This window comes from Nyctibius grandis, chromosome 4, assembly GCF_013368605.1.
Source record: "Nyctibius grandis isolate bNycGra1 chromosome 4, bNycGra1.pri, whole genome shotgun sequence".
Lineage (NCBI taxonomy): Eukaryota > Metazoa > Chordata > Aves > Nyctibiiformes > Nyctibiidae > Nyctibius > Nyctibius grandis.
Window position 1 is genome coordinate 94,087,675 of NC_090661.1, and position 27,751 is coordinate 94,115,425.

The 27,751-nt window shown below is 39.5% G+C and overlaps 1 protein-coding gene across 1 annotated transcript in view; it reads left to right on the forward strand.

Moving 5' to 3' along the window:
* SHOC2 (SHOC2 leucine rich repeat scaffold protein) overlaps positions 1-27,745 on the forward strand; it is a 77,333-nt gene extending 49,588 nt beyond the window's left edge. The window contains exons 4-9 of the mRNA XM_068399290.1: positions 12,055-12,185; positions 15,742-15,930; positions 17,407-17,529; positions 19,659-19,796; positions 20,290-20,407; positions 22,317-27,745. Coding sequence (XP_068255391.1) covers positions 12,055-12,185; positions 15,742-15,930; positions 17,407-17,529; positions 19,659-19,796; positions 20,290-20,407; positions 22,317-22,525 — 908 coding nt within the window. The 3' untranslated portion in view covers positions 22,526-27,745. The remainder of the gene's footprint in view (positions 1-12,054; positions 12,186-15,741; positions 15,931-17,406; positions 17,530-19,658; positions 19,797-20,289; positions 20,408-22,316) is intronic.
* Positions 27,746-27,751: the final 6 nt, after the last annotated feature.

The window sequence follows — 27,751 nt, forward strand, 5'->3', positions numbered from 1 at the left end:
TGGCTCTGCGCTGGACTCTCTCTAGCAGTTCCCTGTCCTTCTTGAACTGAGGGGCCCAGAACTGGACACAATACTCCAGATGCGGCCTCACCAGGGCAGAGTAGAGGGGGAGGAGAACCTCTCTCGACCTGCTGACCACACCCCTTCTAATACACCCCAGGATGCCATTGGCCTTCTTGGCCACAAGGGCACATTGCTGGCTCATGGTCATCCTGTTGTCCACTAGGACCCCCAGGTCCCTTTCCCCTACGCTGGTCTCCAACAGCTCTGTCCCCAACTTGTACTGGTACATGGGGTTGTTCTTGCCCAGATGCAGGACTCTACACTTGCCCTTGTTATATTTCATTAAATTTCTCCCCGCCCAACTCTCCAGCCTGTCCAGGTCCCTCCGAATGGCTGCGCAGCCTTCCGGTGTGTCAGCCACTCCTCCCAGTTTTGTGTCATCAGCGAACTTGCTGACAGCGCACTCTAATCCCTCATCCAAGTCATTAATGAATATATTGAATAGAACTGGTCCCAGAACCGACCCTTGCGGAACTCCGCTAGACACAGACCTCCAACTGGACTCTGTCCCATTGACCACTACTCTCTGGCTTCTTTCCTTCAGCCAGTTCACAATCCACCTCACTACCCGATCATCCAGACCACACTTCCCCAGTTTAGCTGCGAGGATGCTGTGGGAGACCGTGTCAAACGCTTTACTGAAATCGAGATAGACCACATCCACAGCTTTACCATCATCTATCCACCGGGTAACATCCTCATAAAAGGCTATCAAGTTGGTTGAGCAAGACTTCCCGTTGGTGAAGCCATGCTGAGTGCCCCTAATGATCCCCCTATCCTTGATGTGCCTAGAGACAGCACCAAGAACAAGTTGCTCCATCACCTTTCCAGGGATGGAGGTGAGGCTGACTGGTCTATAGTTCCCCGGGTCCTCCTTCCTGCCCTTTTTGAAGACTGGAGTGACATTCGCTTTCCTCCAGTCCTCAGGCACCTCTCCTGTTGCCCATGACTTAGCAAAGATGATGGAGAGTGGCCTAGCAATGACTTCCGCCAGCTCCCTCAGCACCCGCGGGTGCATCCCATCAGGGCCCATGGATTTATGGACATCCAGGTTGCTTAATTGGTCCCTGACCCAGCCCTCATCAACCAAGACAGATTCCTCCTCTATCCTGACTTCTTCTGAGGCCGCAGGGGTCCAGGGCTCCTCAGGACAGCCTCCAACAGTATAGACAGAGGCAAAGAAGGCATTCAGTAACTCCGCCTTCTTTTTATCCTCTGCCTCCAGGACCCCCACCTCATTCATCAGTGGGCCTGCATTGCCTCTAGTGTTGGCTTTACCTGCAGTGTATTTGAAGAAGCCCTTTCTGTTGTCCTTGACCTCTCTTGCAAGGTTTAATTCCAAGGAGGCCTTAGCTTTCCTAGTTGCCTCCCTACATCCTCTGACAACAGACTTATATTCCTCCCAAGTGGCCAGCCCCTCCTTCCACGATCTGTACACCTTCTTCTTCCACTTGAGTTTGCCCAGCAGTTCCCTGTTCAACCATGCAGGTCTCCTGGTACCCTTCCTTGACTTCCTACCTGTTGGGATGCTCTGATCTTGAGCTCGGAAGAAGCAGTCCTTGAACGCTAACCAACTATCTTGGGCCCCCTTACCTTCTAGTACCCTGTCCCATGGGATTTCCCCTAGCAATTGCTTGAAAAGGCCAAAGTTGGCCCTCCTGAAGTTCAGGGTTGTGATTCTGCTAGCTATTCTGTTCCTGCCACATGAGATCCTGAACTCTACCATCTCATGGTCGCTACAACCAAGGCTGCCCTCAACCTTCACCTCTTCAACCAGACCCTCCTTGTTAGTGAGGATCAGATCCAGCAGCGCTCCTCTCCTAGTTGGCTCATCCACCATTTGCATCAGAAAGTTATCATCAATGCACTGGAGGAACCTCCTGGACTGAGGATGGCTGGCTGAGTAGGCCTCCCAGCAAATATCAGGGTAGTTGAAATCCCCCACAACAACCAGGCCCTGTAATTGTGAGACTGCTCTCAGCTGCCTGTAGAAGGCCTCATCACCCTCCTCATCCTGATCCGGTGGCCTGTAATAGACACCCACAACAGTATCACCCCTGCCACCCTGCCCCTTAATTCGCACCCACAAACTCTCAACTCGCTCCTGATCCGCCTCTGGACAGAACTCAATACATTCTAGCTGCTCACTCACATAAAGAGCAACTCCACCACCTCTCCTTCGCGGCCTGTCTTTCCTGAACAGGACATAGCCATCCATGACCACATTCCAGTCATGCGAGGCGTCCCACCAAGTCTCTGTAATTGCCACTAGATCATAGCCCCCCGACCGAACACGGATTTCTAACTCCTCCTGCTTATTCCCCATGCTGCGTGCATTGGTGTACAGGCATTTCAGGGAGCGAGCTGGGCACACCGATTTCATCCCAGATTCACCCCCTGATTTCACCCCAGGGGAATGGGGGGCCTCCTGGTCTACCTCAACACTAGAGCATTGCCCCAGTGGTGCAAGCCCAGCTACCACCCCATCCCCCTTCGAATCTAGTTTAAAGCTCTCCGAATGAGCCCTGCTAATTCCTGTCCCAGAACCCTTTTGCCCCTACGACATAAACCTTTCCCATGTATCACTGTCACGCCTGTTGTCTTATAAAACCAGCCATTATCAAAGAACCCAAAGCCCTGCCTGTAGCACCAGTCTCGTAGCCAGGCATTAATAGAGAGAATCCTACTATTCCATCCCACGTCATCACCTGAAAATGGAAGGAGGGAGGAGAAAACAACTTGTGCCCCAGACTCTTTCACCAACCGTCCGAGGGCCTTGTAGTCTTTCTTCATCCCCCTCAGACTACGGGATGCAGCTTCTTCCCCACCTGTCTGGAAGATCAGCAGGGGGTAGTAGTCTGTGGCCTTCACCAGGTTGGGGAGTTGCCTGGTGATATCCCTGATTCGGGCTCCAGGCAAGCTGCAGACCTCCCTGTGATGGGGGTCAGCTCTGCATATTGGGCCCTCAGATCCCTTTAGGAAGGAGTCTCCAACCACTAAAACTCTTCTCTTCTTCCTTGTGGAGGAGGTAGCTATACGCCTGTCAGGTTTTTCTGACTGTGGTGGGACCTCTGATATAGGTTGCCTCTCCACCACATCCCCATTGGACCGGCTGTATTCCACTAGGGCTTCATATCTATTGCTCAGAGGCACCTGTGGAGGCAAGGTAGGCAAGGAGGGCACTCGCCTTTTGCCACGGCCATAGACTTGCCTCCACTCACTCCTCTCCTCTAGGTTATTGTTTTCCACCTGAGAGGGGCAGAGTACAGGGGTCCCTCGATCCTGGGAGCTCTCTGGCAGGTGCTCCCATTTTTGTTGCAGGGAGGGCAGAGCCTGGCTCCACCAGTCTATCTCCATTTCAGCCTCCCGAATGCTCCTAAGCCTTTCTACTTCGGCTTGAAGCCTTTCAACCTGGTTTTGCAGCTGTGCCGCTCGGCCAAGCAGATCATCTACCTGCTCACAGCGCACACAGCCCCCTGACACCACAGAGACGGTGTAGCATTCCCTGCAGCCCGCAACCTGCACCATCGCCTCCTTCCGTGGGAGCTCTGTCTGGGTTCCCACATCCATTTTGGTCTTCTTCCACCGGGTAGATACCATTTTTCTTCCACTGAACTGGGAAACACCTGTTCGTGGCACCCCTGGTTCACAGCTCCTTGGCACCTTCCTCGCCTTGTGCACTGGGAGGGAGTCAGCGCCCTCCCCAACGAGTTGCAAACAACTGCAGCCTCTCCTGCCCTGGGACACACCCAGTCACTGCTGACTCACCCAGGCACTGCTGAGTCTCCCCCCTCTGGACAGTCCCTGCCACAGGTTGCTGTAGATGCTAAAAGCTCACAGGGCAACGTGACAGTTATGCAGGAGAAAAATGCATCAGTTGCTGCTAAATTCAGGAAGTGGCTCTTGGGGAAGTTTGAGGGTGTGCTTTCTCTTTTCTTAGGTTCTTCTCTTGGTATCTGGTGTTGGGCACTTTTTCCAGAGAGAAGATACTAGGTAGATCTGTAGTCTGAGTGCAATAATTCTCACATTCCTTAATTAGCTAAAATTATAAGTGTATGTTTGTGTGTTATACATTTTAAGTTTACTCTATATAGTAGGGCAGACTTAAAAAATTACACACATCTATCACTTAGGAAAGGTTAATGTTTTTTCTGCATTGCTATTTAGGTATAAACCATTCTTACAATGTAATTTACATTTATATAAATCTTTAATTTCACAGAAAGGTTTTAAATAGTCAGTTGGAGAGGAAAATAAGACTACCAATGAAACATTAAATAAATTTCAGTAGCTTTGTGTTATTATATGAAGTATGAATTGAGTAAAATGCAACACTTTCATTGACAGCCCAAAATAAGTCCCAACTATTGCTTTTGACTCTATTGCAATGTGAAGTGTTTTTGTATGTTTGTATCATTTTCAGCTAATGATAACTTCCTTTTTCTGGTTTAATAAATAAATCTGCAATGCAAGCCCAATATAGTTAAATACATATGTACTGTTTTTCTGTAAAAGTTAAGCTAGCTTCTATTGGCTTACTAATTCTGAGTTTATTGATTTGATGTGCATTTATGAAAATATTTTTAAATTTGTATTTTGGTTGGATATTCTTCCTGGTAAGACTAGGATGGGGACAGTTTATTTTAGTGAATGTACGTACCATCATACGGTAATTAGATGTGGAAACCAATATGTACAGCTATATTATAACTGCAGCTCAGCATTTTCAGAATGATTTGTATACTGCAGAAAAAAAAAGCCCATAATCTTATTTTCTTTATGTAAAAAGCAGGCACGAGGGAAGAGTGAGTCAAAGGAATGCATCAGAATAGAGACAAGCAGGTCTATTAGTTATGTGCATTTTGATGAACGCATGTTAAATGAAGTTGAATTTTCATAGCTTAGACAGTTGCAGAAACATGTGACTAGGAGTTTGTGCTCCCTAGCGTTATGCAGGTGTTGTGTGTGGTGCATGTCAGATACTTGAGCCTCTGTCGCTCAATTTTTGCCAGCATCTTGCGTGCATCTTTCACGCATATGCAGTTGGCAATGATTATGGTCATGAATCAGCGTCGAAAAACAAATAACTGCTGACATGGTCACGCCTTAATTTTGAAATAATGAGGGAAAACCTGTCTTTGGTTGATACTGTTAGACTGAAAATAGACAGGAGTCTCTCTGCTCTCATCAAATGATATTTAAACCAGTAAGAGTGGTAGAGATTAATTTTAAATTTATGTTAAAAAACTTTCTAACAGATAACTTCTTTTAGGACAATTCCTAGACTTTGTGTAAGGAGCATAATGCACTTTGGTTTGCACAGGACTAAAAATGATGGCTTCTGCTGATGTCGTAATTTCTGAGTCTGAATCTTCCTCCCACACTGGCCTGATATATCAGGAGGTTGTGGTGGCTGGGAAGAAAAATTAAAATACACTAAAAATCACTTTACTGTTAAACCAGCAAAATCCAGAGTTTGTAAGTCAAGCTTTGTGTTGTGTTCAACTGTACCTTTGTATTCAGAAGAGTATAATTACATTTCATGCTTTGGCTTTGGTAGTTGGTAGCAATGATCAGGAGGGATTCTCTTCTTCGACAGTTTTCCCGAGTGGTTGCCCTCCCACCCCCATCATCTTTCTGTCCCCATTCCCAATTTCCTGAAAACACCAGCCTTTAGCCGCAGCACATCAAACATTAGGGCTGTTCCAGCTCTGCAGGTTGTAGAAAGGATTTGACCTCTCTCAGATGATTGATTGATGATGCTAGTTTGCATTCATACAAATCTATAGGCTTTGGTTTAGGAAGGAGTTGCTCCCAGATCAGATGAGTAACAACTATGGGATTCTGTTCTGCTTTCCTCTGCAACACGCTCACTGAGAGCACCTTCAGGATGCCTTGCCGGAGCAGTCACTTCACGCTATCTCAGTGTTGGACATTGGCAGACCTCGTCTTTGCTAGTGGAATTGAAGGTTAAAATGGTTTATCTGAAGCCTTTCATTTTACTCTACAGCTATCAGGGGAAATGGTTTGCTTTCTGACAAGAAATTAGATTAAACATGTCAACAGCTCCTTTCACCTAAAAATCCGTGAAACTGTTCAACGGTTGTCATGGAGTATGGCCGACATCTGGAAAAACTAATATATAGTAAGTACAGAGTGCGATACAGGCATTGTCTGACTTACGGCTATTTTAGGCTAGGAGCACTGTTGAAATATTTGAATGCAGTGTTTAATCTCTATCCATAGCTGTCCATCGCTAGCTTCTCTAGCCTTTACCATTCAGTTTTCAGCTCTCTTAAGGCCCTTGGGTCCCACCTGTTTTGTAGCATACTCGTTGAACCTCTTTTGGCTTCTTCTCACTGCAAGATTAATGCAATGTGGTGTATTAAGCTTAATTCATGTATGTTTTTTTTTAAAAATGACGTCAAGTTTTGTTTTGTGGGGTTTTTTTGTTGTTTTTTTTTTCATTTTTTATTAATTTTGGATGTACCTCTTGGTTTCTATTTGTTAAAAAAGACGTCTGGTACCTTTTGTATGCAAACCAGCAATTTCTTTCTTAGAAGAAGATCCTGTAGTGAATTAAGTGAACTGCACTCTATGAACTAATACGTGGTCATGTAAAATGTTCTTTAATAGGTGGCTACTTATTGTATGCAAAGTTTAGTCAAATCAAAACCTAAGAATATTTATAGAAGTTAAGACCATCAGAAATACTTAATAGTGTCGTGTTGTTTGTAGCAAGTTTTTGCAATTATATATTGCGTGCTGAGGTTCATGTATACTTTTGATTACAATCTTCTGGGTTTTTGATGTGCTCAGCTCTTGTAGTTACAATTTGTGTTTTTAATCTTATCTGCAGAAGAGTTTTCTCTAGTGAATAGATTTTAAATTGATCTGATGGTTTATTTAGGAGAAAGCAAGTGATCCTGATAGCAAACTAGCTTGATGAACTAAGTTATATAAAATAGACTAATTATTCCATCTTTTAGTAATGATACAGTAATATTTCACACTAAGTAATGACCCTTCATCTCAGGATCGAGAATTTGAAGGATTATTTTAACAAAGGGAGGGAAAGGAAGAGGTGTGATGAATCTCAAAAGAAGAGAGCATTTGTCACTCCCTTTAGAAAGCACTGATAGGACTTTGAATTAGGAATTTGGATTTCTTTATATTATTCAACATACCAGATCCTGTTTCTCTTGATTTTGAAACACTCAAGAAAGTGTATTGCTCCTACCTGGAGAACCACTTCAGGTGGTCTTTCTGAAAAGTGTGTTTTTGTAAGCATGGTTTTCTGCTTTATTTCCAGTCTTCCCTTCATTTTGGGATTGGCAAACACCTGTTTTTTCTTCGACTAATATATTTGAGGTACCTTTAATAAAGAATTTAAATTAAAATCATCTATTTAGAGTCCCTTTTATATTAACAGTTTAATTTAATGTTTCTGGATTTGCATGCTTCTAAGTAATTTTTAATTAATTTCTGTGTAAATTAATGCAATCATTCCAGTGAAGTGATTATGAATTTTGCACTTAGGTTGCTTCAAACCTGAGAACTGGGCAAAGTGGAGCCCACTGATGGGCATAAGTACGGTTTGCTGGTGAGAAAATGGACCTGAAACAAGGTGGCGGTGTGAAACCTGATTCCCAAGAGTGACTGTTCATGCCAAAAGTTGAACTAAAACAACTTTTCAGTGATTTTATTAGGCCTGGCGTAAGTTTAGGGCTTAATCAGGCTTTAGTTTCATATTTTTGGAAGTATGAATGGATGGAGCAGTTGAGTTTACAAGATTTTTTGTAATGGGCTACCCAAGAAAACAAGTTGGAAGGGGTTTTGCTTGTTGCTTTTCCTGCTAATAGGTACTTTTCGGTTGTGGTTATCCAAACATGACGTTCATGAAAATGTAGTGCTGCGTTTTCTGAGTCACTCTACCTGTGAGGGACTGTTTCAGAGGAAGCGTTGAGGTACGATTTAAGTGACAAAAGTACAACTGCAAATGATCCTGATGACTGAGTTGATCATGATCAGTTTTTCCATTCCTCACCTTATTTCTTAGACGTAACCTGACAGCATGTCAGCAGAGTACCTAGTATGGTGCCATCTTGGAAACCAATAGCTGAACTGGAGAAGATGGAGATGAGTGCAGGCACTATAAAGCAGCTTCAGATATGAGTATCAGCTAGATAATCCTTAGCTCAGGGTGCTGTAAATGGGATCACTTTTGGTCACGCAGTGCGCAAGGTGTGCTATTTAGCAACTTGTAACAGTTTCTGTTATAAACTGGAGTTTGTCACTTGGTGGTCAGAGAGCCATTGAGGAAACCTGAGCATGCTAGCCAGCTGCCCAGTGACTGGCCCATGGACCATGGAGGCAAATATTACAGAATCACAGAATGGTTGGGGTTGGAAGGGACCTCTGGAGATCATCTAGTCCAACCCCCTGCCAAAGCAGGTTCACCTGGAGCACGTTGCACAGGGTTGCGTCCAGGTGGGTTTTGAATATCTCCAGAGAAGGAGACTCCACAACCTCCCTGGGCAGCCTGTTCCAGTGCTCTGGCACCCTCAAAGTAAAGAAGTTTTTCCTCATATTCAGATGGAACTTCCCATGTTTCAGTTTGTGCCTGTTGCCCCTTGTCCTGTCCCTGGACACCACTGAGAAGAGTCTGGCCCCATCCTCTTGACACCTGCCCATAAGGTATTTATAAGCATTGGTAAGATCCCCTCTCAGTCTTCTCTTCTCCAGGCTAAACAGACCCAGCTCTCTCAGCCTTTCCTCGTAAGAGAGATGCTCTGATCCTCTGATCATCTTTGTAGCCCTCCGCTGGACTTGTCCAGTAGTTCTTTGTCTTTCTTGAACTGGGGAGCCCAGAACTGGACACAGTGCTCCAGATGTGACAACATTAACAGATGTGACAATATTAACATTATTGTACTGATCATTCCTTTTTAAAAAAAAATAAGTTTTAACACACTGAGCAGAGGGAAGAGCTATAAGGATCATCCTTTTTTTGTGAAGAGGAGACTAAGATCTGACTTACCAAGCATGTGAAGATAAAAGCTGATAAGGGTTTCTCACCATGATGCATTCACAATGAGGTGTGAAGATGAACTCTGATGAGGGTGAAAAGATATCTGAGTCTTGTTGACTGAAGACTGATTGGCAGTAAATTGGCTATAAATAAATTCTGGCTTGAAATGAGAAGGTAGCCCATACTGCCTGCATCAGCTGGATGCAGGACAGCCCTTCTACAAGCAGTGGGAGAGCTGCTACTGACAAAGCTCCGGCTGAAATCTTGCTGCTTTTGTTGCCTTTGCATGCCTTTCCCATGGAGGAGAAAGATGACTAGGAGAGAAACACAGTGAAAGTTTTATTGAGAAATGCTACTTATGATTAAAAAGAAATTATTGAGAGCAGCTGTTTATGCCTCCTTTCTGATAATGCCATGAGGACAGCCAATGTGTGTCATTCTCTCCTGGAAAATTATGGTACAGTTTGACTCTCTCTAATGGCTGCCTTGTTCCGTTTTTCTGAAATGCCACGTTGCTGGTAGGAAGAGAGCCATATACTTACAACCTGTGCTCACAATCTGGGAATTGGCATAGCGACGTATTGCTAAGCAACAGTTGGCATCATGCTGTCTGCTAGAGCCGTTCCCTGTTTGTCCAATTTGCCTGAAAAATCCAGATCAGCGTCTAGCTCAAGGTTTAAGTAGTGAAAAAGAACAGTAGATTGATATCTTATTTTGTGTCAAGTTTGTCATTCGTTTTGTTGGTAAAGCATTAAATAACAATTCAGAGAAATGCAGTTAGGATGTGCTTTGTTCATCCCTAGAACGGCGAATGATCTTGGAACCTGCAACATCCTTACAATAGGATGTCTATCGTGTGAAGTGAGGCCGGTTACCTATACAGCCAGCAATGCCAGATCTCACCAAATACAGCAGGAAATAGCTATGTTACGTACAAATGTGCATCTTTATACTAGTGGATTGTAGGCTCAAAATAGGTCTTAATTATTTTCTTTAGTGTATACACGCACTATAGGATGTAACCTCAAAAGATGAAGATTTGTGCACTGGAGAGCAATATTGATAGCCCCGGATTTTAGATGCCTTTTTTGGTTAAGGGAAGACTTTCTTTGCTGCTTCTGCAAAAGCTAATTGTATACTTGCTAAGAAAGAAAGCTGTTAAAAAGTATAAATGAAAATCCCAGTGGGGAGATACTACTAGTTAAGCAGCTCAGGGTGACTACCTGTTGTTTTAACTTTTGTTTTGTTATGACAATACTAAGTGAAACTTGTTGCTAAGCTTGTTAGCTAAATATCAGGTATGCACTGAAGATGCATCCTCTTTTTGTTCTTGATTCGTAAGACCTGGATAATTTTTGTTCTGTATAAGTTTTTGTTTGTTTTGTGTCTTTTTGTTTGGTTGGTTTTTCTTCAGTTTTCTTTTTTTTTTCCACTTTCACTGTTCTTGTGAATCTCCATTTTAGTAACTACAGTGAATGATACAACATTTCCAATTTCCAGTTTTTATTAGCTACATTCCCAGCTACTCAGTGATGTAGGGTCATTCTTACAGTATATTTTGACAAAATTCTTACAGTATATTTTGACCAAGTTCAAGAACGAGGTATTTTGCCACTTCCTTTGTTGAGACTTTTCCTCTGTCTGGCAGATCCTGTTGTAGCATTTATATTAATTTTCATTCTCCATTTCTTTTTATTTTGTTTCATATTTTTGCTTCCAAGCATATTTCATATACTACATTTTCTTCTTCCTTTGTTGTGTTCCAGTAACTTTTGTATAAGTACATATGCATAGACTTTAATATATCCTTCATTTAATGAGTAGTTAGATTGTACACATTAAGCTCCTTTCATCTTTTAAAATTATTTCTTGTTATTCTTGCTGCCATTCGTTAAATCTGATGTTTCTTTTTTAATGTGTCTTTCTGGTGCTTGAATTTGCAGAACAAACATGTTGTGCCATGAGTGGTTCTAAAAAGGTGTGTAACGTAGTGAATGTTTTGCAAGGAACGGATTGATTGTGTGAATCTGTTCACAGGCTCCACTGGTGTGATGTGCACATGCGCACAAACATGTTTTCTGATCATAGGGATGAGCCGGAAGACTAAGTACTGTTCTTAGTACTATTTGCTAGTTGACTTTTTGGTGAAGTTCAAGGTCTTACTACCTGTAGGAGAGTCTAAATGCCGCAGCACCATATAGTTCAAAGATATCCATAAGCAGTTGATTTTGGTCTTTAGTACTTGTTAGATGGTAAAGGCTGGAGCTAAAGGGAGCTTCAGTTGGGAAATTTTCAAGTTTCTCAAGAATTTTTTTCTTGACAGAAATGCATATCAACTGGGACTGTCGGCCTGGCAATATTCAGTAAGATTTTTGAATGCACTATTGTCCAGATTTTTGTGGACATCCTCCAGACTTTCCCTTCAGTATCATTCAGAAAATTTGCAAGTTGTTTTTTTTTTTTCCCTAACACTTTTTAAAGGCTTTGTTACTTTTGGAGGATGGTAAAAGGGTTTTTTTCCCTTTAGAGGAAATTATTTTGCCAGGACCTGAGCTGTGTAATGTACACCCAAGTTCTGGTAACATGAGTCATGGCACTGAGTGACGCTATCTGTAATTTTAAAAAGTCATTTTGGGGACATCTGGAAAATCATAGAATTCTTTGGTAGAAAGATCAGGATGGAAGGACTTCTACAATAGGACATAAGCCTTGCTTGCTTACCATATTATGCACAACTTAAGAAGAATATTTAATATGCACAATCTACTTCTGCATGGTTGACTTCAGTGTTGGAAAGCACTGTAATCTGTGTATCTCCTGTTTTGGGATGATAGCTCCATTTCACTGTATGAAAATTTTGAAGTGTAAAGTGTGAGACAACAGAAGAATCAGAAGTCAAACCTTGTTCTGTGCCTTTGTGTTAATCTATTGATATATTAATATCTGTTTCCTACCTGTAGGAAATCTGTCCAGTCTAAGTCGTCTTGGCCTGAGGTACAATAGGCTGTCAGCAATTCCGAAGTCTTTAGCAAAATGCAGTGAACTTGATGAACTGAACCTGGAGAACAACAACATTTCTACTTTACCAGAGGTGAGAATTAGAGGGAGTGGATTTGGGAGGGAATGTTGTTGTAAGGCATCGGTGTTTTGCAGGGGGGTTGGAACACGTGAAATTATTTCGTCTAGCATCATAACTCTGAGGAATACCCTTTGTTTTAACCTGTGTGTGTGTAATGTGAAATACTGCAATTCTGTACGTATTAGGTGTGTCTAACTAGTATAGAAGAACTGATGTCATACAGTTTCAGTCAAAAGCGGGTGCAATACATGTGGTTGTATTTGCTGTCCTCAGTCTCTTTAGAAAACCTCAAATAAGGAGTACAGGTTCCCAGCACTCAAGCTAGATAAGAGCTTCTCAGTGTTTCTGTTTCATGGGGGTAGGGAAAAAGTAGAAAAATGGGACATCTCTTTACCATCTAATTGAGGCAAGACTGACCTTTAACAGAACGGGTAAAGCTTGTCACAGCTGCTTGGCCTCAGCGTTCTCATTTTAATGTGGAAAAGTGCTGTTGACACCAATGAGATGTCGCCTGGCAACTCATTGATACACCTTCTGTCAGTTATGAAAAATAAAGATTTGCATAATTTTTCAGTTTCCGGTGACTCTCTGAGGATCATGGAGGAGAGAGGAAGAGAAATAAGTTTTCTTTTCATAGCTACTGTACTTGATTGTCTTACCTTGGTCTCTCTTGCTTCAAGCTTCGTGTGGGACCAAGGAAAATGTCCATAGTTTAGAAGTTCTGGAGCCACCTTGTCAGTCTCTTCAAGTAACACGTTCCCTGAACAGAGTGCTTTGCTAGCTCTGGGGTGAAGAGACAGAAAGTCCTAGTCCCCAGTGCATGTGTATGTTTATCTATACTCCTTCCCTAGAGTTCTCCGAAAGGTGCTTCTGGATTCCAGTTTCACAGTCCTGGATAGCTGCAGTAGCTGGTTACAGACCATTTTTTAAATACAGGTTTGTGGTCCGCAGACTTTGAAACTATTTCAACTGTTGGTTACACCTCTCATCCTGATTTTCCTTTTCTTAGTTTCTTGAGACTGATTTATTAGGGTAGCAGAGTGTGAGATCCTTGGCTGCATCTGCATACTTTTGGTGCTAGTAAACATTTAGAGGAAATGTTTGACTTTAAGGATTAGTGCCTGGGTAGAATTGCTCTGATGGCAGAAAAAAATCTGATGTGATTCATTCTTATTTTGGATATTTCTTCTATTGCTTTAGAACTGTTTGGAGATGAAGGCTTCAGGACACAACATAGAGTTTTATTCTGTTCTGTTTTAATGATGGTCCAAACTGCTTTCCTAGGCTGTTTAAAAAAAAAAGTGTAAGTTATTAGTATCAAATAATTCAAAATGTGTCTAAATAGGTATATAGGAACTATACAAAGAAGAAAAAAAAGGCATTTGGAGTTAGGCAAAGTATTAATAGTAGCGAAGTGCAATAAGTAACTACTTCAGATAAATTTCTAAACTCAGCAAGGACAGACTGAAAACAGAATTTAATAAATGTTTGGGTAAAACTATCATTTAAGAAAGTGCTACTGACTGAAAGCTACCAGGGTGCTTTTAAGATGAGAGCTAAGCTAGCCCACCCCACCCAGATGTACTATAAGAGCAACTATGGCATAATTACAAAAAGCTAATGTGGGAGATGATTACTTGCTTTAAAATATGTTCAGTCATAATATAAAACTCTTTGCGACTGTGCTGCCGCCTTCACGTGTATTTGCCAACAGTATGTTAACACTTAAGCTGCTACCTTGCAGAAGTGTATAGTTTATACTGTAATCTGTTTAAAGTAAAACATTCTGTGCTATAATACAAAGAACTGTATTTGTAGAAGAAACTTCTGAATTTCAAAACATAGGTGAAGCTGCTGACACAATGCCTAATAAATATTTTATCTTAAAAGGATGGGCTGGGAGAAGGCAGCACTGCCACAGCTCTCGTAGATATAAGAGCATTGTTCTCTGTACTGCCAAAGCCCTCCTGCTTCCCTTCAAATGTGTTTAATTACTCTAGGCTATTAGAGTGTATTAGCTAACATATTTTTAATATTTTTTGTATGGAAGCAGACTTCAAAAATGGCTTTTTGAAATGCCAAGATCCATTTGAAGCAATAAAGTGTGCTTGTAACAGAGCTCAGGGACTGCCTAACCCTAGGACAAACAATATCTGTTAATTAAAATATAGCTGGAAGCAATATTTCCTAATCAAAGATTATACTAGCTAATGATTAGGTTAAATTAATACTGATTTGAAGATCCATTATTTTATCTTTAGGGGGAAAATTGCTTCACTGATATTTGCCAAAATGCCCTCAGAACTGTATTTCAGTGCTTAAAGTTTTAGCCATGACATGTAGACAAGTCCGTATTTAATCCTGTTTTATTTACCATAATGTTAATAAACTATTTAGAAAAGTAGCCAAAGCTTTCCTGGTGAAACAGCAAAGCCATGTTCTTAAATGTAGCACTGAAATTGCAATCCAGAAATACTGACATTAGGAATATGGTTGGAATCATTATCTTGTTACTGCTCTTTCCTGATTGCAGATGTTGCATTATTTATGGTATGTAATGCCACGCATAAATCTCCAATTTCTGTAATACATAAGCAAATAGGGCTGAATTCAAGTTGGCATAGTAATAAGCAAAGGTGACACTTCAGCAGTAATTTAGATCTCATTATTCATCCCCACAGTTCCAGCAAGGTGCTTGGCACTTGACTAACAGATAAACTCTGAGATCCGCGCTGCCGAGATTTTAGAATCTAATTAGATTGTGAAGTGAAATGAGACTCTGGATTCAATGGGCAACCATTGCTACCCAGTTTAACTACAGGCTGCTTGGTTTTTATTTCTTAAGGAGGAAAAAAAAACAAAAAAAGAGAAGTGGAATAATAACTATTTAGGGATATTTTGAAAACGGGGAAAAAAATGGGATTCCCAAAACCTTGCCTTCCCATTCTTTTTCTCTGTCCTGCCTGGTTATCTGAAACTGTTACAGCCTAAAAGGAAACTTCTACCAGCTGTGTTCACCTTATGGATTGTTATTACATTAACAAAGATTTGTACTGGAAGTATCAAACACCAGTTTGAAAAACGGTGTGTGCAGTTGATACTTCTTTGGGCTCCACTCTCAACTATGAGCAGGCATCAAAACCGAGTGAGCTGCAGTTGGGTGGCGTTGGCCGAAGCTGGGATCGCTGTTCAGGATGGACACACTGCTGCCCGGAGCTCTTCAGAGCTGCCCAAGACATGGCAATGTGTTATTAAAAAAATTCCTTTAGGAGGAGAAAAGAGTTACAAAACCTCCTAAACTTGTGCTTTTGAGTGTGAAATGTTTGCTTTTTTTGTATCTGGCAGTATGTGAGGAGAGAGGGGGAAATAAGGTAAAGGCTGACGATTATGAGCAGAGATTGTTGCTGATGGAAGTTGTATCAAATTTAACACTGGTTTATGTGTTGCAGCACTTATTCAGGGGATGGACTTGAGGGGAGAAAACATTTCTAATTAGACCCATGAGGGAAAAGAGATGTTTTCAAATAAATCTGTCCTAAGTTCCTGGGTGGTTTTCTTCTCTCTACAGGGTCTTTTATCCAGCCTTGTCAAACTGACTAGTTTAACACTGGCCAGGAACTGCTTCCAGTCCTATCCCGTGGGTGGCCCGTCTCAGTTCTCCACAATCTACTCTCTCAATATGGAGCACAACCGCATCAATAAAATCCCCTTTGGAATTTTCTCTAGAGCTAAAGTATTAAGTAAGCTGAACATGAAGGTGAGGCACAGAAACATGCTACTGTGTGTAATATCAATGAGGAGCACTGTGTGCTGCTCCATGAATTCTGGCAAACTTAATAAGGAATGAATTTGTCACGCTGAAGCGGACACTGCTGCTGTCACCTATAGAAACAATTCTGTATTAGTTTAAAAATGTACTATCAAGATGTTATTGATTTGTCTTTATTTTTGTTAGTTAAGCTTTTGTCACATTTGCTCAAGTTTTAGCAATGCAAACAAGCAAGTTGCTTGCAAAGTTCTCAAATATTTAAATGAGATACAAGTATGTAGAGTAGCTTATTTCTTTCTCCCCTCTACTGTTACAGTTTAGATTAAAAACAAAATTACGTAGAATATCCTTTTTTGAATATATTCTTTCAAAATTTAAGTTTGGAGACTTTTGTCAGTAGTTGTAGAGCACACAGAAAAAGGGCCTTTAAGTCTGTGCTATGTACACTTAGAGTGAGGAGAACTAGGGAAAAGAGACTACATTTTTCTATGACTGGGTTTGTTTCAAGTTCTTAAATTATTTTTAAAAAATATTCTTGAGCAGTAGCTAAGCTCAGCTACTGTTTTAGAATATCTTTTGGCACAAATGGTTTCTCAGTTTGCATTAAGACCATTTTTTATCACGTACCCATTTGTAACTTTGCATGTTTACCAGGACTTTGTGTGACCTGTTTTGGTTTTTAGATTTTGCAGTGTCTGGTCTAGATCAAATTTTGTAGCAACATTTTGAGCAGTAAAATGTTCAGATTAATTTCAGATGCTTTTATTCTGAGCCATTAAGGTATATTTCTTTTGTGGTGTGTTTGGTGGGGTTTTTTTTCCTTTTTATTTTCTTTTTTTTTTTTTTTTAATTTTCCCCTTTCCTAAACCACGTGTACCTGTTGTTTTCCGACTTGAGCTATGAAGCATATCTGTCTGTTCGCTGTGTCCCAGCTCAGCCAAGTAGCCAGAATCTTGAGTAAAGTCTTCGCTGATGTTGTTTTGTAACTACATCACCTTTTTTACTGTCTGTGAGAGGAGAGGTTGGAGTTTCTTGTTTTGTATCTTCTTTTTTATAGCAAACTCCATATATTTTTAGGATTCCAGCATTGCTGGTAGCACCTTTGTAAGTTATGGTGATTTTTTTGTTCTTTCCTCACCCTCTCCGTTGTATTCAGCAAAGAAAGGACGAAAAATGTTTTAACTACTGGGATATATGAAATCTTAAGGGTTATGGACTTCCAGTTTTTACACTTCAGTTCATATTAGTAACACAGAGTCAATTCTGTAACTCTAGGTTGGGACTGCTTATTATGTTTGGAGGAATTTAAAAAATATTTGGCCAATTATCAACATTTTATTATTCTGATTTAATTATCTACTGTTTTGTTATGAAGCATTTTGTAAGCAGTTTGTTTAATCTCTCAAATGGCTTGCCAACTTCTTGCAAGCGCAGACCCTAAATGTTTGATATGTTAAATCACAGGACAATCAGCTGACCTCTCTCCCCTTGGACTTCGGGACTTGGACTAGTATGGTGGAACTGAACTTAGCGACTAATCAGCTCACAAAAATCCCTGAGGATGTATCTGGGCTTGTTTCTCTTGAGGTGAGAAGAGTATAATGAACAGCTAAGTGAATCCCTGCAAATGGACGTTCTCTGCTTCACGTTTAAGTAATACTCCTTTTGGGTCAAATAAAGCCAAATAAATATGTGTGTGTATCCTATTTAAATAGATGCGTTGCATCTGTTTATGTTTGTTTTCAACAGCTTTTTGAATGTTGTTCTTTAGACTCTAGGTGAGTGTCTGTGGACAAAGAGTTAAGTACATCTATATTTTAACTATGTAGAAAGAAAATTTTTCTCAACAGAAAGTTACTGTTGTAAATGAAACGGCACTGAACTCAGTTCGATTCCTGGAGAGACCAGCATGGAAACAGTAAGGATCAGAAAAGCGTTAATGAAATGGTCTACAGCCAGAGGTGGCTTGAATGTAGCACTGTGAACCTTGTAGGCAGACGGGTGGGAATTCTCAGCCTTTGAGGAGGAGGAACTCGTAGGTTGAAACTGTGAACTAAACCTGTTGTGTCCACTAGTCCTGTTTCCCAAGGTACCGTCAGCAAAGACAAACTTAATTGCCTTGGAGGGACATAAAGGTAGAGATGCTTGTTTGGGCAGTTGAGGGGACTTCATAGGCTCTGTGAGTTGCTGCGAAAAATCTGTTGAATTGCAATAGCAAATGGTGTTTGAAATTGCAGATTTCCAGTGTGACAGCTGCTCTGAATAATTAATAATTCCTGTAGTTTGGGGCAAAAATGATATGGCAGAGTAATAGCTATTTAGGGGCCCAGTTCCCTTCAAGTTAAGGCTGTGATTGGTGTGTTTGGGAAGTTAGTAACCTCTAACAACTGGATTTGCCAATGGTCTGCCAGCTGCTGAAGCTGGAGAGCTGCATGGTCTGCAGACCCGTTAGCACTATTTTTCTCTGTAATTAAAGAATCAAGTACAAAGATCTATTTGGGCAGTGTTTACACAAAAGTGAAGGTTCCCACAGCAATGCTAAGTCAGCTGCATTGCCTGTAGGTAATATTTTCTGTTCCTGCCTTTGTTTCTTGATAGGTGATTAAAATGTTACTTTTCTTATCATTCTGTGTATATCGTAGCACATAAAGGAAGGCCACTGAAATACTGCTTGAGCTAATGCTAAGATTTTGGCTTTTATTCATTTTGATTTTCGCTTTGATTTTTAGCCTTGTTTTCTATTCTGTTCCTGCCTTTGGTATTTCCACGTTGTGTGAAGCTAGTGAGAGTTGGGAGTGGTAGAAGCCAGGCATTTGCAACCTTGGCTGGCTTAGCAGGGAGCTGTGCGTGGCTAGCATGAGGGTCCACATTGGGTGCTCTTTTGCATCCTTGTGTTTCAATGTGTCTTATTAAATAACTAGATAATAGCATTGTTTAATTGGTAATTAATTACCTTACTGCTAGCCACGTTGTTACGAGGCTTGATTACTTCTAAGGACTGTTAGACTTCTCTGGAGGAAAAATGGTATGGTAGTGTAACCCCTGTTAACTTGTGGTATAATGAATAACTCTGATAAACTACATTTCAAATAAGGATACTTTTCTTAAACCTAGGGTATTTATAATTCAGCTTAGAAAGGAGGAGAAAAACAAGAGGGTAACACTCTAGTAGAGGTGGGTGTGGGATAGGAGACCATTTTGAAAAGCCAGTGGATATCTATGCAGTGTTCTGCTTAGGTGCTCTGATCTGTATGTTTACTTGCTGCTGCTCCTAACCAAAGGGACATAGGGAGAAGAGGAAGTATTAAGCTTTTTAAGGAGGACTTGGCAAGCACAGCAAATAATGTAAAACATGGTTATGAGACAGCTATAAAGAAGGATAACAAAATGATAGGGAAGTCCAGGAAGAAATTGTTTTTCTTTGGTCATTTGAAGAAATAAGGTGTTCTTTGGTTTTGCTTTGCATTTAGTATTATGTAAAATAATATTTGAAAGAATTCTGTCATAAATCTATGCATTTTTATCATTAAAAACTTAAAAAAAATTATCTTAATCACTGATTTGATTTTTTTTTTAATCTTTTCACTTTGCTTTCATAATTTGAATGTAGGCTAATCTTGGACTTTATTACTTGAAATGTAAAAAAATCCTGTCTTAATTGTTATTTACTAATTGCGTTGCTGAAATTCTGTGTGTTTGGGTTTTTTTTGTTTGAGGTTCTTATCTTGTCAAACAACCTACTAAAGAAACTTCCCCATGGAATTGGAAATCTACGGAAACTCCGAGAGCTAGATCTAGAGGAAAACAAACTGGAATCCTTGCCAAATGAAATAGCTTACCTCAAGGATCTGCAGGTGAAACAAAAATGAGCTGAGATAAACATCTTACGTCCTTTATTTACACCATGGTGATTTAATTACAGCTAGTTTGATGAGGGAAACTCTTTGGGACTAGACATAGATCCAAAAGTTAAGGATATTGCGCAACTTCATCCACAACCTGTCCTCACTAATTCTTCCACAGATCTATCAGTTAATATCGAACAAACAAATTTTGAAGAGTTTAGCTGTTGTACCATGAGTACAATACTGCAACAGGAATAGCCTCTGATTTCAGTCATGTTCATGAAGGCTTTTACATTTAGTCATGTATTTTACTATGTACTATTTTATTTTTATGTTTAGTGGTGCTTAATAGAGGTGTGAAGTGCTGTTGAAGGGTAGAAATTTCTTTGTTCAAATGCTGGAGAGTAGCACCCATCAATTTATCAGCTATATATCTTGTTACTTGCTGTCATTCGGAGCAAAAGTCATTAAGTTAATTTTTAAAAATGTGTTTTTCCCTTAGAAATTGGTTCTGACAAATAATCAGTTGACCACCCTTCCCAGAGGTATCGGTCACCTTACCAATCTGACACACCTTGGGCTCGGAGAGAATCTTCTCACACACCTTCCTGAGGAAATTGGTAAGGTCCCTTTTTGTGATTTTATGCAGGGTGCCTGAGCCAAAGCAGTTACTGACACATAAGATAGGCATCTACTGTGCTCATAAGTAGAGGCCACAAAATTCATGTGAAACTTCTAGATATACACAACCTGATGTGAAGCATGTGCCACAGGAACAGCACTATAGCGTATGATTTTTATCTTGCTGAACTCTAGTGGAACAACTAGTCTAGCTTTTTTCAGTTCTGCAGAAAGCTGATGGACACACATTAACTTGGTATGGTGAGATTCCTTTTTGCTCCAAATTCTCCCACAATTTGTGTATTATTAGTCATTCAACTTCATAAACCTGTTCTTGGAAAGAGTCGCGCTGGTCCTATTCTAATTCCATGGTGTAGACCAAAACCTTGTGTCAGGTGTAGACAGCTGAAGCAAACGTTTCTGATGATAGTCTCTCTGCACACACTTCTGTTTATGGACCATCACATTGTTTTTCACCTTGGTGATATAAGAAAGGAAGTGAAGAGAAGGAGCTCTACAGAAAGAAAGGGAGGAATAGGATTCTCTGTGTCTTCTTGAGACATCCAGAGAAAATGGGATTCGGAGCATCTGAAACTGAGAGCCCTCGTTTCTTTTATAGTCGGTTACAAGTACCTCCAGAGCATGATTCTGAGCACTTAAGTGAAAATCTTAAAGTTAGAGCTCATTATGGAGGAAAAAATGATGGCAGAAGCTACACAAAGCAAAATGTGGTCAGAAACAGTGATGAGCAGATGGAAAATGCTGGGACATGGTCTGTCTGTCCCAGCATCTTTAGTGAAGAGCCGTTACAGCTTCTGCTCATCTTGTATTTGCCTCAGTGTGAGAAGGGCCTAAAACAATCTAAACCTGGAGCTTTGTGATTTAGTTCATAAGTTAGTGGAGAGAGTTTGGATGCTGTGGAAACAAGCTGCGGAATTAAGGTATGTAAGTAAACTTGAAATACTATTGTAGGAGTACAATTTGGCTATTAAAGCTGGCTGTCTTAACAGATTAGAGAATAGTTAACTATTTTCAAATGTGACTGCTTCATCTAAAGTTATCTGCTATTTCCCATTATTTTATAGCCTTTCCTTTTTGTTGGTTTTCCATGCCTTGAGCCCTGGCTACTGCTTTCTCTTGTGAAAGATGAAATAGTTTTTTAGGTAACAGGAGATCTTTATGGTATTTAAGATTGGAAAATGGGGAATATTTTGATGTTGTACATATGGAGTGTATTTCAAAGGTACAGATTAATTTTGATTTTGCTTGCTGTGGAGGAATGGAAGTCTTAAGAGAGAAGAAATTAGTCTGTTTTCCATCTTCTGGTTAATCTATATTGCAGTATCTGTAGTAGAGGCAGGTTGTAAAATTTGAGTTCAAGAGGAATTTTTCACATGGATTTGTTCCATTTAATAAATTCACTGCTGTGCAGAGGTCTTCCCTGCTTTCTTCCTGTGGCACATTACAGTTACAGCTTCAGGTCTTTAATGTATGGGTTCTAATTAAATAAAAGGTATGGCATAGATATTTTTATAGAGATAATACATACTGTATGGTATAAATATTTTCTAGGCTCTTCTAACTAGATAGCTATTCAATATTGGCTGCAGTTGCAAAGCATTTGGCTGAGCAGTTACGGTGAAGTCCTTCTCAGTTCTCTTATTCTGTGTATTCTCAATTCATTTGTTATCTAAAGGAGATGCAGTAATGGATATTTCTACAGGGAAACTAAACCAAACTGGTTCTTGCTTAGGTTCCAGTGCTTGAAGATAGGCGTTTAGGTGAGTCACTGAGTGTAGATTCTACATAGTAAAGAATCTTGAGGTGGACTTAGAGCTTCTGTCTAAAAGTTATAAACTGCATGAATCAAAAAAAAAGTACTACTTTGTATTATTTTATTTTAACCAGGTACACTGGAGAATCTGGAAGAACTGTATTTGAATGACAACCCCAATCTGCACAGCCTTCCCTTTGAGCTGGCTCTTTGCAGCAAACTGTCAATAATGAGTATTGAGAACTGCCCACTCAGCCACCTTCCACCTCAGATTGTTGCAGGAGGACCCTCCTTCATCATTCAGTTCCTAAAAATGCAGGGACCATATCGTGCCATGGTCTGATGCTAATCGGATTGTCCAATACACTGTACAAAATACAAACTGCATTAATGTTGTAATTGTCTGTATATGTATATATAATATAATATATGTGGCTTATATTATATTATATATATATATAAATATATAAATAATATAAAAAGGCAAATTTAAGACTGCATTATGTGTTTCTGCTAATAGAGGAATCATAGCCATTTAGATTTTTTTTTTATTCTGTAAAAATGCTTGTCTAAGTTTTCTTTGCTGAATTTGATGGAAATTGTCTGAATAATCTGGAAATGCCAGTTCATTTAAAGCAATTGCCAACGAACTCAAAGTTTAAATTTAAGGGACAAAAATAGTTTTGCTTAGATTTACTTTCAGTTAAGAGAAATGTATAACCTTTATATAATGAACTTTTCTGTTTTCCTCCCTCTTTTTTTTTTTTTTGTTGTGTCAAAACCTGAAAGGGTCATGTGTCCTGAGGTTGGGATTTTCTTTTAACTTATTTTGAGATTTGAAGCAAATGGTGTTTTTATATTGTTTACAGTCAGAGTAAATCACTGGATTTTGTTTTATTCTGATTTGCTCTGTTTTAATCAATCATATCTAGAATTTATATGCCTCTGCTGATGAATTTTTATCAACCGGTTTGTATACTAAAAACATACACTCATCAGAACAACTGGCAGGTGAAAAGGATGCAGTCAAAACAAAAGAAAAAGAAAAGAAAAAAAAAAAGCTTGAATTCCTTTAAGTCTTGCTTCCCTGAGTTATCAGTTGCAGGCATAACATATCTGAACTGAGCCTTTTGCGGTTGGTCTTTTCTAGCACAAGTAAACCTTTTCAGATTGGTCAAATGTTGAGTATACTCAGTGAAGAGCGGTTTTCATTTTGTGAAGTAACAATTCCATGAGGTCTAACAGTACAGTTAAGTGGCAAGGAAATAATATATATGTACATTTTTATTACAATGTTGAGTCATAAACTACAACAGGCAATTTTAAGGATTCCTTATAGTCCTTGTACAATAAATGAATGTGTCTTACTTTTAAACACTGCAATATATGTAAGTTTTAAGGTTGGTTAACAATGTACTATGGTTTTATATCTTGACTTGCCTTGTACCTCCTTCCATTATGGAACTTCTGTGTCCAAGCACAATATCTTCACACTGTGCTGTTTTGCTGCTGAACTAAATGCACTTTTCCCCACAGCTGGGGCACTTGCTTCAAAATATTCAGTTCAGTATCTTGATTATTCTTTTTTAACTTCATCCTATCTGTTTCAGTATTAAACCGATCTATTAAAAAAGAGGCACCTTTTTCATTTGTGCATAGATGTTGGTGGCTGAAGAGAAACACTGTAAGTAGTGGACATTCAGGTTTATCATGACTTTCTTGGTTGTTTAAAAGGCAGAAGATGCTTCAGGGAGATTTACACTATTGCTGCACTTGCAGGGCCAGTTGTCCTTTTTCAGGAGGGTAGGAATGCGATTGCATTTCACGGTTACTCAAGAGATGTCCAGTTTATCCTCACTGGAATTGCTGCTGGGGTAGTGTGACTTAGAGGACTGTACCTTTTGAACAAAATCAAATCAACCGATGCCATGGGAAATCTACTTCACATGCAGAAGTTTGGGGAATATTATTTCTGGCTTTCAGGCATGCTGACTTAGACATATTGCCTTGATCTATTTGCATTCTGTTTTGTCGTTTGTCTTTTCATTAACAAGGAATAAGTTTAAATGGAAGGCAGGTGGAGATATAAAACCTTAGAGGGCTTAAACATGCTGTAAAACTATTGTAGATGTCACTGGATTTTACTAAGTAATGTTCTTTTCTTTCTCACACACTCTGTCCCTCTGTCGTGTCCCCCCCCCCCCCCTTTTTTTTTTATATCTACTGTAGCTTTTCAGTTTAGACTTTAGTTTATAAAAGGCTAGTTCCTTACAGTTCTGCCTGAAGTTAATCTGTCTCAGCATTACGGTGTTAAAATATGAAGAAGCTGATATGCTTAGTATCAAGACTGTAATCTAACTTCTGAATATAGTGCTAAATCCGTATTTGTGCCCTCAGGTCACTAGGGGAAACTGGTTTGATTAGTATGGTTCCTTAAAAACAAAAGTGGCGACCCCTTGTGTTTTCAAGCATCTTGGTCTTAGTCCCTGTCTGCTCCTCAGTCCCATTTTTATAAGAGTTGATGGGATTGAATTTGTTTATTTTGTAAATATGTTGATTATTCACCTTGTTAAGGTACACGGTTAATGACTGTATGATTGGAGCCGCCCCTCTCTCACATAAATTCTTGTGGAGAAGTTGGCTACCAAAATAGCGCTCTTTACACTCTTAAAAACAAACTATTCATTACACTTATAAATAAAGCTATGTTTTAATTCATGACTATATTAAAAACAGGATATTTTTTCAAGCTATCTTTGTACTAGTATGGTTGTTGCAATGCCAGATAATCCTGAGCCCTGTTTTAGGAGTTTAATTTTATACATTCTGAGGTGAGTGCTTACTTTTTCAGTTCTCAGGACAGATTTGAATAAAAGCAGTATGAGAGAAATTCAGGTACAGGAGAAATCAACTCAGAAGAATTTGAAAAGTTCTTTAATATTATCTGAAAGTTTAAGTATTAAATGTATGGCATGGATTGGGAATAGATGCATATAAATCCATATAAGTACATACATGGATTTATGTCCAAATCTATGCACAGATCCATATAAATCCAGCTGTTTTGATCATTCGAAACAATCTTGCATCCTGACACATCAGACTTGCATTTCCCAGGATGCTGGATTGTTAACTGGTGCAGTTTCTAAATTGTATTTAATGCCTGATGGCATTCAGTTGGACACATGTGCTGGCTTATACGTGTTAAGAATTTTGTTTGGCCTAATCAATTAAAGTATGAATGGAAAGAACTTCATCCTGACAAGTGTATGTATACATACATACATGTATGTGTATCTGTATATGTATGAAAGCATAGACAAGGTGGAGAAATTAATCCTTTACGGCATCTTTGAAAACAAAATGGAGGAACAGGTGATTACCAGATACTTGTGTTAAATACTTACCCTCCTTGCCATACTGGAGGAAATAATTTAGAAAGGTTATTGAAAAGTGTGACAATCTTTACTTTGGGTGAAAATCATGACCTTGATTGCTTGCCCGTAGACAAAATACCAATTTTGTATATGTCTGTGCCTATGTACATAAGAACATGTACATATACACATGCCCCATAAAGACACTATCCTGAATCATGCCTTCATTTAACAAGCAAAATTACTGTACTACAGACTACATAGTATTATGGAAGTCTGGTAAGGTGCAAAGCAGATTAGGGGTTTGTTAAGTAGTGAAAAGAAGGAATAATTGCCATTGTGACTCATGCTGGTCACATATGGCATTTAAATTTACTAAATAGAATGTTGTTTGGTAGTCCTTCGCAAAAATGTTTTCTTTTAGTGTAAACCCATTAAAATTCTGCCTCTGGCTGTCCTACATTTAGGTTCATCACCAAAGTTGTCTAGTATAAATGCAGTGGAAATGCTGCATGTAAAGTTGGGTCATACAGTTGTGTAATTGGCACTTTTCTGTTTGCCAGATGCTATTGGGAGCTTTGAAATTCATACACCCTTTTTAGAAAGAGATTTGGGTTGTAGAATGTTTGCTTCAGTGCCTCTCTTGGATTTAGGTTTTCTCTGCAGTTTTGTCCATCTTTTGCTAATGTTGTGTGAGAAAGTGCACGTTCAGACTTCTTGAAGGTCGTGTTTGCTCATGTACATGATCTGGTAAATTAGCACTCAGACTGTCTAGCTGGTTAGCGCTTATACCCATTGTGTCACCTGGAATTCGGGTATCATCTTTAATCCTGGGAGTTTGAAAAATACCTTTATATAACAATTAGAAAAATTTGAGAGGTTATTTTTTCCCCCCCTCTTTTTTTTAAAAAAAAAAAACAAACCCAAAATAAATTAAATTTCTGAATCAGTACAAACCTGTATCAGGGGAGTATTCATATCTGGATGCAAGGAAGAATTTTCATATAGTCAGTATCACACCTCGGTTGAATCAAATCAGCATGCCAGAATAGCTTCTAATTAGAAATTAGAAATGTGCAGTTGGCAGTAATTTGCGCAACACAAACTTCAAGGCCCAGTAAGGACAATTACAAACAAACGATAGTATCTGCAAATGGTTTTTGTTTTTATGTTAGCAAAGATGAGAAAATTATGTTTATTATTCTGATGTTTAGGTCTTAACCAGGACTGCACAGGACTTTTGCTGTGGAAAAATACCAGACCACACTAATTTTGTGGTTAAAAGCTAAACAAGAGTGTAAACAGTCTACAAAAATGTACTTTTAATCTGATTTATTGTAATGTTGATTGTTATGTCTATATAAAAGATTGCCTTGCTTTTTTATAAGAGTCATTCTGTATCAATGCATTCATTATAAATAGTATATTTGTAAATAAGCTGCCACTGAGTCTTTTGAAAGTTTTCTAGTATTTCTAGTCTAACATTAACTTGGATGCAAGTCATACTTTTGCAGTGCACCAAATTAGCAAGAACTGCTTTCTCATTATATACTCACTCACTCTTTTTTTTTTTTCCCAAGTAAAAGATTTTCATGTATAGCAATTACAGGAAACTTGAAAAGTTGCATGACAGTAACTGCTTTACTCAGAGACATGTGGATTGGACACCTTTTATAAAGCAAATGTACCTACAATCTTTTACTTTCAGTTTGTTATAATGCAGTAGGTCATATAGTAAAAAAGAAAACCTTTCTCTCCGAAAGGGAAAATAAATCTTGAATTGTAGTGCAAAATGCATTTCAACAACAACAAAACTGAAGTAGGTATAGAATTCTGGTGCTTATAAGACAGACACCTGGATTTAAACTTCTGGTTTAATAAAACAATATTGCCAAGCTGACATGACACAGCTCTAAACTGATGTCTTTTAACTCTGTAAAGCTCATTATGATAGATGCTGTTTCAAGAAGGTCATGCTTACATCATGTCTTACAAACAAAAAAATGCTGGTATCCTTTGAAGTCCGAATAGAAAGGCCTCAGCAGTTCAGGTATGGTGATGACGAGGAGGGCACCGGTGTACCTGCTGTGGCTGATTGCTTTAAAAACTGGAACGGGTTCTCATAGTGTGCAGCAGTCACTCCTGCGGTAATCTCAGTACCTCTGTCCTTACATCAGATCTCTGCTGATTAA